The sequence below is a fragment of the Suricata suricatta genome, chromosome 7 (genome assembly GCF_006229205.1).
Source record: "Suricata suricatta isolate VVHF042 chromosome 7, meerkat_22Aug2017_6uvM2_HiC, whole genome shotgun sequence".
NCBI lineage: Eukaryota > Metazoa > Chordata > Mammalia > Carnivora > Herpestidae > Suricata > Suricata suricatta.
The window spans coordinates 136788159-136800916 of record NC_043706.1 but is presented as its reverse complement, the minus strand read 5'-3'; the positions used below and the strand labels follow the sequence as shown (position 1 = coordinate 136800916).

General features: G+C 48.2%; 2 protein-coding genes across 2 annotated transcripts in view; one reads left to right on the top strand and one right to left on the bottom strand.

Moving 5' to 3' along the window:
• Positions 1–6120, top strand: part of DYNLT1 (dynein light chain Tctex-type 1) — a 6679-nt gene extending 559 nt beyond the window's left edge. Inside the window, exons 2-5 of the mRNA XM_029944166.1 lie at positions 1626–1667; positions 4656–4779; positions 5156–5233; positions 5728–6120. Of these exons, the coding sequence (XP_029800026.1) occupies positions 1626–1667; positions 4656–4779; positions 5156–5233; positions 5728–5798 (315 nt within the window). The 3' untranslated portion in view covers positions 5799–6120. The remainder of the gene's footprint in view (positions 1–1625; positions 1668–4655; positions 4780–5155; positions 5234–5727) is intronic.
• Positions 6121–6700: 580 nt separating this feature from the next.
• TMEM181 (transmembrane protein 181) overlaps positions 6701–12758 on the bottom strand; it is a 35412-nt gene continuing 29354 nt past the window's right edge. Inside the window, exons 16-19 of the mRNA XM_029943260.1 lie at positions 12243–12325; positions 11127–11216; positions 10248–10314; positions 6701–9839 (exon numbers count right to left, since the gene is read on the bottom strand). Coding sequence (XP_029799120.1) covers positions 9761–9839; positions 10248–10314; positions 11127–11216; positions 12243–12325 — 319 coding nt within the window. The 3' untranslated portion in view covers positions 6701–9760. The remainder of the gene's footprint in view (positions 9840–10247; positions 10315–11126; positions 11217–12242; positions 12326–12758) is intronic.

Genomic DNA, 12758 nt, shown 5'->3' with positions numbered 1-12758 from the left:
AAAAAAAAAAAAACAAAAAACCGAAGTGGGTACATGGTGCATGAGCAGCTGCCAAAGGAAAAGCTTTTCCCTGGAAACGAATATAGGAAAATGGCTTGTATTATTGGAATGTCTACAAAACTTTTAAAAAAAGGAAATAACACTGTAACAGAAACCTGTCAATACTGGCATTTTAATTCTGGCTCCTGCCAATGAGGTGGCTAGGTGACTTCATTATTCCAGGTTTGGCAGATGAGAATTGAAGCCGCTGAGCAGAGCATCTGTTTTACAGGAGATAAAGCTCTCGGCCCTTACTAAGGGGGGGATAAGACAGAGACTTCTGAGTAAGCTAAGCGTGCCTTAGGTGTTTGCTAATCCATGCCCATCCTGACAGCTTCTGAACTAAGCCTTTTCTGCATATCCTCTAATTTCATGTAAATATCTGGACCTTTGTAAGACTGTTCTCAACTTGTTGTTCATATTTCTTTTAGAAGTTGAAACTGCCCAGTGGATTCTGTACCCCTGCTCTACTTTTCCAACTAAATCTCCCCTGAAATGCCCCTCAGCCTTTTCCGTATTTTAGCCCTGTGGATAGTTACACAGGGATTTTCCTGTATGGTTCAGGGTGACTGAAGCCCCCCGAAAGGATCCTTCAAACCTCAAGAAATCATTTAACCTATAAAAAACTGCAAATTTTCATTCATTTGGTGAGTTGGCTTTGTCTCCAAGGAGGCCTTCCTAGTTGAGCAGGTGAGAGGGCTTCACAGCAGTCAGCTCCTGATCCTCCTGCAAGGAAAGGGGTGTTGCTCAGACAGGGCACCAGGGGACAGCATGCTGGTAGGGAGGGAAAGTCACTGCCAAAAGCAGGGTGCTCTGACTTTCTTCCACCAGGATTCACAATGACTAAGGGTCTCAGGCTGCTAGAAGGAATGTCCCGAGCTAGATGTTATTCCCAGGACTCAGAACCGTGCCTCCATTCACATGTACAATGTGTGTAAGGAAACGCCATTTGTACACTCCTGCCACCAGATCACAGCGGCAGCCTGCCCCCCGGCTCATCCTGCGCACCTGTGGAGAACAGCTGTGCCAGCAGTGGGTTCGAGCCCACTGCCCTCGAGCAGGGCAGCATCGAGAAGGAAACATAATTATCAAAAACAGTTTAATCATTGTACTTTATCACTAATGGTGGTTAAAAACAAACAAATATCTTTTTTTTTTTTTTTTTAGAAATGTCTTCAGTTTCAAACCTTCTAATCAGTTTACATCAGGAAGAGTGTTCGCTAAGCAAAAGTCAAGTCATTAAACTTACATTTGTTAAGATCCCAGCAGCCAGTTGGAATGGCTAGAAAGATTTTATCTAAAGTGGAGTCAGTCTTTTGGACCATGGCATGATTAAAACAAAGCAAAAACCTTTAAATTATATACGTGGTCTAGACTCCTGACTGTACCAGCTCTGTGATCCTCAAAAAGCCACTTGGTGCTTCTGAGTCTCTTTGTAGTGTTTTCCTTGGTAAAATGAATAGTCTAGTTCAGTGATTTCTACGTCTTCATTTCTAAATTATGTTCATTACCTAAATTTGCATTAATCAGTGCAGTGGAAACAGATCTTTTAAGGCCATGAAACTTACTAAGTTTCTTCCTTACAGACTGCTTTTGTTGTTGATGAAGTGAGCAACATTGTAAAGGAGGTAAGAGGAAAAATGCTTATTTTTTAAATGTTGATTAATGGCTTTATGAGTGAAAATAATGTGTTTTAAATACTATCTTGGAATTGTTTCAACTGAGCCTATGTGTTTTGGCATTTCAAATAACAGTTTTTACTTCAGTGAATATGTAGATAAGAATTACTCCCATATTATGTAAATGATATATTTTAAACCAGACAGGAAATTTTATGTACTGGCATTGTTATTGAATGTTACTAAGGTTTGATTCTATAACCTTTTAGTATAAAAGACTCGTGGTCATGGTATACAAATGAGTGTTTCTGGTGTTGAATAAAGAGTGAATTTAAAAAAAATAACAGTTACATAAGATTTGGTGACCCAACTGGGGCTTACCTGCTTGTTTTGGTTATATCTAAGGTACCTCCCTTAGATGATGACAGTGAAAAACAAAATAGGAAATTTGTTTTTCATTCATTTAAAAAATACATTTTAAAGAGGGCATTAAGGACTGACCTTCAAGAGTTTACAGTATGGGGCAGGGGAAGGCAGGCCCTTATCAAATAATTACACTGGGAAATGTAAACTCGTGTTCGGTGTGGGGTGACTGCTGTAGAGTAAGTGGTGCTATGAGGGATCTGACCCATCTGGTGAGCTCGGGGTTAGAACCTGGAGAACGAGTAGGGGTAGTGTTAACTCTGCCAAAAGAGGGACAGACATTCCAGTCAGTGCACCTGTGCAAGGGTCCTGTGGTGGGACTGTGCTTGGTGTGTCTGAGGGACTGGAGTGAGGCCCATCGGGCTGGAGTAGTACAGAGCACTGGGGAAGCCTCGGGCAAGAATAAGGCCTGAAAGGTAGGTCCCCTTCCCTTCCTGTGTAAACAGAGGCCAGACTGTGAAGCCACTGGCCAGAAAAAAGCCATTAGGTGACAGAAGTTTAACAATACCAGTTGGATTATATGTGTAATGGGGAACTGACTCCAGCGCAAACAAGTTACTGGACCAACGCCAGAGTAACGAAGAGTCACAGCCTATCTCCGTGACCAGCACCAGGAAGCAGTATGACGCTGCCCACCGTCTACATACTCACTGTCGCACATGATCATCTGGTGGTCGTGCAGGACCTGTAGCGGGTGCTTTGCATGGTTTTCCTACACACAGTGTAGTTTCCTACACACGGAACATGGGGGAGAGGGGAGCCACACCAGCCTGTGACACGTGGGCCCCTTTGCCCTCACTGGTTTTCGGCCTCCTCTCGGACTGTGCTGCCTGCAGGAGGTGCGGTTGGGAGTAGACCTTCCCGGTGTCCGTGGGAGCGTGAAGTTCTACCCCGTGGTCCCTTCACGTGGTCTCTGGCCTCAACAGCTTTTTTCCCCCTGGCGGTAGGTTATGTCTTCACTTGAGCTATTTTAAGGATTGGGTAGTGATAAATTTAGGGGCGTTCAAAAGCAGAGTTTTCCTCCCTCCCTGAGAAACACTGAATTCCAAAGTGTATGTGGACAGAGTTTGCCAGAGTTAGAGGTTTAGCTTTGACCTTGTCCAGATCTAGTAATAACCAGGTCCCTTAAACCAGGAGCGCCCATGTCCCAACCCATTTTATGCTCCGAGGCGGGGAGGAGACAGACATGTCAGGATAAGGAGCTAGGGCGGTGGTGGGGGCAGGGTGCGGGGGGAAGGCCGGGTGCTGCATGAGGTGTGTTTCATGTCACCACTCGGCCCCAGGATAGATAGGTAGAAATCAGGGTGTGACTTCAGATGGCTTTGTGTTCCCCAGAAGCAAGATCTGGGCTTATGTCCCAAGACAACAGACCCTAATCCGTCTCCATGTGCACAGCTCTGACTGAGCCTGGGATTGTTTTCCTCTGCTTCGGAGGACAGAACCAGGCCCTCCCCAGATGTTTATGTTTAAGGTCCTAACTGTCCTCAGAGCCCGGGTTTCTGGTTTCCAGCACAGTAGAGGAGAAAGCGGCCTAGAGGCCAGCACCTGGCAATCAGCATAAAAGGCCCAGAAACTCTTCAGTTGGGAGTAGCCTCACTGCAGAGCAAGGGGAGGGGCACGCGGCGGGATGGAGTGTGCACCTGCGCCCTCGCCAGGATGCGGCCCAGAAAACGAGCAGGGATTTCAGATAGAGAAATTCATTATAAACTTAAATAATTTTTGTAGTATATAGAGCTCTTTGTTGTTGTTGTTATCTGAAAAACCTACTTTGTGTTAATGTAGTCCCAGAAGATGCTGGAAGAAGGAAGTACTTTTGAATACACGATTACTTGGATAGGTTTGTACGTTGTCACTTGTACAGACAACCGATAAAAAGCCCTGTATCTACTGTATTTTTTTAATGTTTTTTATTTATTTTTGAGAGACAGAGAGACACAGCTCGAGCAGGGGAGGGTTAAAGAGAGAGATACAGAATCCGAAGCAGGCTCCAGGCTCTGAGCGGATAGCACAGAGGCCGACGTGGGGCTTGAACCCACGAACCGTGAGATCATGACCTGAGCCGAAGCCGGACACATAACCGACTGAGCCACCCAGGCGCCCTAGCTACTGTATTTTTAAGAACGGAATAAGCAGGGCCCCTGGGTTGTTGAGTTGGTTGAGCATCTGAGACTCTGGTTTTGGCTCACGTCATGATCCCAGGGTTGTGGGATTGAGCCCTGCCTCAGGCTGTGCTGAGGGGAGAGCCTGATTCTCTCTCCCTCTGCCTCTCTCCCCTGCTCACATACTCGCACTCTATCTCAAAAAAAAAAAACAAAAAACCAAAACTCACACAAAATAGCCAAAGGGAAAAAAAGTGTTATCTCCAGGCACCAACCAACAGTAACGGTAAGCATTAAATTCAGTTAAAATGTTTTTAAAATTTGACAGACTCCTATATATGTGTGGATTTTAAAAACCGAATATAAACCTTACTTAATGAAACAGACACTGATAACCAAAGGCTGTACTGGCACGAGCATGCCTGGGCGGTGTCGCGGGTGTCCTGCCGCCAGTGACCTCCGTGCTTCGTTCCAGGCTATAGAAAGCGCCATCGGCGGCAACGCCTATCAGCACAGCAAAGTCAACCAGTGGACCACCAGCGTCGTCGAGCAGACTTTAAGCCAGCTCACCAAGCTGGGCAAGCCATTTAAGTACATCGGTAATGATTCTCGCGTCTCGTGTGTACTGTCGGTGGTTCTTTAAGTCCTGACGAGAGGCGCGCGGGGCAGTGTGGCGTCCGACTTCGATGTACCCAGTAGGGGTAGCTCGCCGTGTCCTGTGCGTTACCCCCAACCTGGCTGGACAGCGGCAGGGCGCACGGCGCCGGATTTCCCAGCAGTGCAGATCAGATGCTTTTAGAAGAGGCATGTGGTGAAGGAACGGGAAGGGTGTGACGTGTCCCTGTCGCAGGACCAGGCCATCTACCCTGATAATTTTTATCATGGGCATCAACCACGTGATCTGCATACATATGCCCAAAGCAGGCTAAAGTAAAGTTGCCAAGTCGATCTAATAAAAGTTTGTTTTAATTGAAGTGACCTGTGTAATCATGCAGAAGAATGGAGCGGGGTTACACACGGCGAGTTCCTGCTTCTGGGACAGCTCTACGGACGGTACGGTTTTCCCCTTGCTTTGTGAAGGCTTGTTGTGGGCTTTTCCCTGAAGGCCTCGAAGCGCCTCCTTGACTCTGCTGAGATCCAGATCATTCAGAGCAGTATGTTGTGAAATGCGTGCTTGGACATTTCCCGTGTTTGGGTGCGTGCTTATTAGTGGCGTCTGGGTGGCTCCACCAGCTAAGCATCCGACTTCGACTCAGGTCATGATCTCTCAGTTCATGAGTTCCCAGGCGGGTTCTGTTCTGTGCGGACAGCTCAGAGCCTGGAGCGTTTCAGATTCTGTGTCTCCCTCTGTCTCTCTGCTCCTCCCCTGCCTGAGTTCTTTCAAAAATAAAAAAATTTTGAATGCATGCTTACTAGAGTCCCCTTTAACACATTGCCTAGAAGAGAGACTCCCTAGCCTTTATTTTGTGCCGTAAAGCAATGTGACAAGTCAGAAAATGAAGCCCCGTCCTCGTGAGTTGAGCGCCGCTGTGCCTTCTTCCCCACAGGCAGCTGCACCGTGCGGTGGGAGAACAAGACCATGTACTGCATCGTCAGCGCCTTCGGGCTGTCCATCTGAGCCACCGCGACCCTCCTCCCCGCTCCCCTGCCGGCGCACCCGGTGCCTTCCTCGTCCTCCTCCAGCGTGGTTCTCGGGCGCTCTCCGGGTGGAGAGAAAGCCAGAGGCCCGCCCTGTTCTGTGAACGGCACCCCCAGGTCAGAGACTCACCATCTGGGCAGTCAGGCCTCTGCTGCCACTCGTCTTAACTCTGAATACTTCTTTTCAAAGGTGCTAAAAACTGAAATCTGCTACTTTGAAACTTTCTCTACTCTCTGATTCAGATACACTAATTTTCCATACTTTATACTTTGGTTAGAGTAATAAATTATTCCAATTTAAAGTCTGTGTTTTTCTTCACAGTCTAAAAAAATACCACAAATGAATTCTTCAAATTTCATTAGTGACTTTAGAGTCTAAAACTACAAAAACAAAAAAGGAAAAGTTGCAGTTTGGCTTTGGTCCTCTCCAGCACAGTGAATTGCTGCTTTTACCCTCAGGACTGGGATCACATCGGCTTCTGGGAGTGGGGAGCTGGTCCGTGCTCCAGCCAGGGAGCTCCGGTCCCCACAGACTGCCCAGTCTCCATTTTTCAGTAGCAGTCACCAAAACATGTACTTCAGGGCTTCCGAGATGCTTTCATAACATTCACTTTGTGTCCACAATTAGACCATTATACATGAATCCATGGACACGTTTGGAGGTTATCTGATGGATTTAAAACCTCATCCAAGTACGGGGAGAGGTGGGCCCCAAGCCCCAGGCTGTGACCTCATCTAGGTGCTCATCCACAGACCACGTTCACACGGTAATAAAGACACTTCCGTATCTACTTGCTGAAATGAAAACTCTTTTTGTCCCTGATGTACTCTGTCTCAATGGCCATATTAACTCTACATGCAAGAGCAAATAAATCACGTCAATAAGACCAAATATTTCAAATTTATTAACATTTACCAGAAAGGTGGTCTCAGAATGAAGCCATTCCCAAAGTGTAAGTTTGCCATAAACAAACATTTACTCACTTTTGCTTGATTACGGTGACCATCCTATGACCAGGTGTCACTGGGCTCACACAGCTCTAACACCTAACACACAGTTCGTCCCTTCCTTTTGAGCTTAAAGGCATTTTTATTTTACAAATATTTACAGGCTTTTTGTAAAAAGGCAGTTTTCAGTAGCAGAAAATTCTGTGTTTCACTGTGTGGTATTCTAGTTACCAGGATATCTAAAACATGTCCGAGCAACATGAACAGGATAACAAGATGTCACAGACTAAAGTGACGTCCCTTTGGCCTTGGGAAAAATGTGCGTCTTTTTTTTCCTTTCCAAAAGTCTAACCTCTAAGGCAACTGGTTTCTAAAATCCTCAAAATACATAAATACTCTTTAGTGACCTAACTCTAGTACATACTAGCGGTCCCTTTTCATCATCCCGTCTATGAGCGCCCGTGGTTTACCCTGTGAGGAGGAGTCCAGGGACAGTCACGGACCGCACCGTCACCACTTAACTGCACCTTCAGTAAATAGTTCACGAAATACTTGAGGCTGGTTACATTTGTCTAGTACCCTGCCCGTTTAGTGGGCTGGGTTTACATACTATATCTAAACTTTTATTGCCATCTGTAATTATGTGTAGGAACAATCTTATAAACCTTGAATATATTTTATATATCCCCTTCTCTAGCCTTTTAAATGGGGCTTAAGAGAGAGAGAACTGCATCACTTCACTGCTGTAATGATTTAAGAATAAATCAAGCAGACCTATTACCCACATGGATAATGATGCTCTCCCTAGGGAAACTGAAATCCCGGCGGGCATCTTCCAGACTCCCCTAGACTGGACCAGTATAAAAATATCCCAAAGATGATGTTATGCAACCATTACCATGCAAGAACTAAAGTCAGCCCTCTTAGAATTTAAGTTTGCAAAACTTTGATAGTCTCCAAGGGAAAAAAAAAATTCTTTTTTGCTCCCGTCACAAGTTTCTGGCAGACTTTAGTGTTTGAACCTAATACCTACGGCATATATGGTACATGCTAAGTGCTATATACTTCACGCAAACTTTTACATGGAGTAATTTGTTGATACATATGATGCACCAGAGAGAGGAGATTGAAAATAAATACTCCCATATTTTCATTTCATTGACTTGATACCATGAAGAGTCAAGTATGAAGTTACCAGTCAGTTTATAATTACACTATAGGACAAAGACAAGTTTTAAAAAGTTCTAATGTGTATGGCTAAATGTCTCAAATAGTCTGCATTAACTGATAAATAACAGCATTCCGAATTATGGACAGTTATTTTATAATGATTAAAACTAATCTATATCACATACTAGAATACATTAACCAGCCCAAATTAAGTTTTCATCAATATACATTAAATTATTTATAGTTAGAAGAAAAATTTGGTTAACAGAAAAGTTTTTCCAATACTCCTGAATGCAATCAGAAAAAGTAATCACACCACTGAAAATGTAAAAACCATGTAAACTTGAGTTACCCTTGCACTAATACAGTTGTTTTAATTGAAACTTTCATATTTACAGGGTTTTAAAAACAAATACAAATGGAGTCCATATTAAAGGTACGTTGTCAGCAGAGTTTAAATTAAACAGGTGAAGTCATAACGAATAGTCTCTCATGAGCCTCTCTAAGGTCCCAGCATTATCTCAAGTGGAATCCGAGTTTTAGCTATGGTAATCTAAGAGTTAATGCATAGATGAAGAAAACACGTAGGTACTGTTCGTAGAGCGGAGCACTCCTAGCCTAGGCCCTGCCATCAAGCTGGATGTTAGCCGCGATGGTGTGTCAGCGGGTCAAGACAGACATTACGAGGCGTGTCCAAGGAAAAGCAGAGGAGGTACTATCCCAGACGCCTATTCGTCTCTGACGGGGAACCAGCAGCTCTCCGGGGCCGTCTGCGATGCCACAGATCCAGCAACTGGAGACAAGCCGCCATCTTCCCAGGCCACCGTGGGAGGCCGGGAGGGCGGGGCATGATTCCCCTTCTACCCAAAGATGTGCTTGCACAAGTCATCGAAAATGTTTTACTATCTTTCATCTAGGTTCCAAATGAGAAACTGAAAAAACTGTTTTGCAGTAAAGAAACTAATATTTTATCGATCCTTTGTTTAGCTTTTACAAAAAAAATAAAGTTCCACAGGGTGTCCTCTCTAATGGAGTTGTGGAAACTACAGCTTATGGGAATTGTGATGGATACCCTCTTCCCCACCCCAATCACAATGACAACCGTTCATGTGTGTAACCCTCACATGCGCACACGCGTGTACATAGGCCTCTGGAAAACTAGGGCAGCAAGATCTCTCCCACCAAGAGCTGGCACTTGTCAGTTAGCTCACCCAGTCCTCCTCAGAAGCCCACGATGCCACCGCTGTCCCGGGCTTGGGGGTGGGGGGCAGTGAAGGGCTAGAACCAGCCTGCCCACCCTTTCTCCAGTGAGACGTGACTGGCAAATTTCATACAACAGACAGAAGTTACGCGTCACTTCACGTGTGGTCATCCAGACACAGGACAAAAACAGGCTTCCCTTAAAGGGTCGAAACTGGTACAGGGCAGAGAAGAAAGGAAGAGAGAACGCCACTATGCCAAGGACTTCATTCATAAGGCTCTCCGGGGACTTGGAGTTAGCAATTTAAAAAAAAAAAAAAAGCTCTACTAAAAACAGGAGTAATTTCCCCCTCACCGCTAAAAACCCTTTCTCATCTGAAATCTTTGAAAAAGGATCTGCCTGTTTACACTTTTCCCAGCGCCTCTCTTCCCAAATAAACGCAGCTACTCTAACAATAAATTTGGCCCAACGTCTAAATTTGTCCTTGGTTTTGTTTTTCTTTCAAAACTACGTAAACAAGTAAGGACTGGGAAACGTCTGCTCACGAGACCAGGCTGAGCACCAGCAGGAGCGCAGGGTCGGGAAGCGGTGCTGCACGACAGTCGGCTGCTGGCGGCCCGGGCTCAGTCACTCTCAGACCCCTCCTTGTACTGCGCCCGGATGGCCTGGCCGTTCTGCAGGGGCATCTCTTCATAGTCACTCCTGTCACAAAAGAGACCTTTGATGCCACTCCACTTTTGACAGCTCATTTGGTGTCCTCTTCCACACGGACCTGCCATTCTGGCAAGAACGCATTCACAGCTCTGTGCTCCCCGTTTCTATAGCCAACTGCCCCCGCCTGCCCCCCACCCCCACTGAGCACCGGAGCCCATCGCCAGAACAAACTGTTCCTCCGGTGTCCCTTCTCGTGCTAAGTGTTCTAAAAAAGGAACACCACTGCATCTAGTCAGAACAATGCGAAAACAGAAAACCATGGGACCACGTGACATCCCAGGTAAAAGAAAGGCCTTAATTAACGCCTTGAGAACCATTTCACGGTGATGAATGCTTGTTGAGTGCACGCAGGCCGAGTGCTCAGCACAGCACACTTTCAGAGAGGCGGGGACTTACCCATAGATCACATCATCGTCGGAGTCATTCAGCATGGAGAACGCCGGGTTGTCTTTCAGCTGGGACTCTGAAAACCAACAAAGAGCATTTTTACGTGTAAGCCTAGGGAGGCAGGATGCGACAGAAAAAGGACAGGAGTAGAAAGGGCCGGACTCAGATCCCAACTTCCACCGTTTACGATCTGTGCGACCGGAGCAAATCTGGCCTCCTGAGCGTGCTTTCTCACGTACGAGCCAGGGGCAGCACCACCACCGGGCAGGCCGCCGTGCAGGGCCAAGTGGCCGAAGCACTGTCAGAAAAGAGGCCCCAGGGGAGCCTCAGATGGGAGCTGCAAGCCGGCTACTTTCTCCCAGGGGCAGGAAACATGGGGGGGGGGAGGAGACCAGAGGCACCTGCCCCCACCCCGGCCCTTGGGAAGCCAGCCTCTTTGTCTAGTTTCGTCACCTCAAATGAGAGTAACTGCATCTTCATCATAAAATGTCTGTGAGGCTCGAACAACACATTTTCACGAAGGCACTGTGAGAGCTCGTACACCGTGAAAGGTGTTGGTCCTGAAAGGCTACACCCCTGCCCACGTTCTAGAAGTTTCTCTCCTTTTCACCGCCTATGTGAGGTTACTTCTTTGGTGGGGGGAGCTGGGCATCTTGGCTTTCCTTGAATGGCCATGGCACACATGACTTCATATGTGCTAGGACCTCAAAATTGTGTAATAATGCAGCACATGCTGTGTTCTCACACCTCAGAGCTCACGCTGCAACTCACTTCGTCTCTTTCTGCTAGAGTCCCGGTGCCTGGCACTAACAGGGGACGACCCGGGAGGTGGGTCCTGAACTTCTGTGAAGCTATCTGGGCAGTGACCCGGCCCCAGGGGAAGCTTACCGTACAGGGCATTCTTGGATGGAGAATACACAAAGGCCAAAGTGTAGAGGTAAAAGTTCAACAAGCCATAGAAAGATAAGAACTCAGCTGGTGATACCGGTCAAGGGAAATACGTAGCCCCAGAACACTGCGTATTCAGTTGGCGTCTTGGCTTTCAGTCTGGCTGCCTCCGTCTAACCACCTGCAGTCCTTGCTAACCAGCAGCGAGTACCTCGGGGCTGCACAGCCCAGACGGCAGGGCACCGCAGGGCGCCACAGGGCAAGCCCACAGCCTTTCAAGGTCACCTGTGAACAATAGGTGCACCCTGCTCTTTTCTATCCTTGGAAACCTCTGGAGGCAGCAGGACCAAAGGGCAGGAAGGCCACGTGTGCATATGGGTAAACCAAGACTGAAAGGAAGAATGGAAAACAGGTTCTCAAATCAGTCATTCTGCACCTTCTCTGCATTACCAACTCCCTTAATAAGAGTGTGAAGTTCAGTTACGAAAATGTGATAAATCCTGCATGAATTCTAAGGATGTGAGAAGCCCCAGGGGAAGCACCTGAGATGTAACGGATTAACTCCAAAGCGCCCCCTGATGGATGCCATCACGGAGGGGGGTGGGGGCAAGCACACTTAATCTGCCAGGCAGCTGAAGGCTCAGCAGGGAAGCCAGGAGCCCACCCCACTGGCCTCAGGCACACTTGGGAGTCTGGACACAGGAGCCCTTTCTGGGGACGCAGGCTTAAACCGCCCTAACCTCTGTGGACACTGCCGCCGGATACCCTGGGTGATGGCGAGAGAGGACTCTCAGATCAGGCTCAGCCTCCCCTCAGAGCTCTGCGGGCAGAGGCGGGCACCCAGGACTGCGGCGAGGTTCCGGATGGAGCCCAGGTCCCCGAGGAATCCCCACCCTGCCGACAGGAGGGCAGCTGGGGAGCCTGACTCCCTTGGGACGGCTTGGCCCTGCGAGCCTGGGCCGCCGCCACTGGGAAGGGCAGCGCCGGCCCACGGCACACAGGGCCCCACGGCGCGGGGACCCCGCCGCCCCTTCGCCGCTGCACACCCAACACGCTAACCGCTCCACGCAGAGCCTGCTCCTGAAGGCCAGGGGCCGCCGCCCATTGAAAGGATATAATTCTGGTAGTGAGTTGACAGTTCTGCTACAAAATTGTCTTGTAATACTTGTGCTCCAAACCTTAAGTAAAGGATGGCGATGCTGGAAAAAGGGGGGGGGGAGGTGCAATAAGTAAAAATGCAGGAGGAAATGCATTCACAGAATTCCTTCCACTCCCCCACTGACACAGCCCTTTCGCAAGTTCTGAATGGGCCGAGTGCGCGGGCCCACGCTCGCGCCCACACACGCATGCTCACATTCTCAAGGATGCGCACGCACACACGCACGCCACCCTTGCGGCGGCCAGGCCGAAGCGGTGAACCGTGACACACACCGCGGACACACGCGGCGCAGCGGCCTCACTTCGGGGGTCCGGCAGCGCGCACCGCACGTCCCCCTTCCCTTCTGGCGGCCTTGGAGGACGCTGCCCAGACCTGCCCGATGGCGGACGACTGTGCCCCAGGGCAGCCCGCGCCCCTCAGCCGCACGCCCGGCCTCCGCGCAGGGTCCTCACGCCTGCGCGCACACCCGCCCA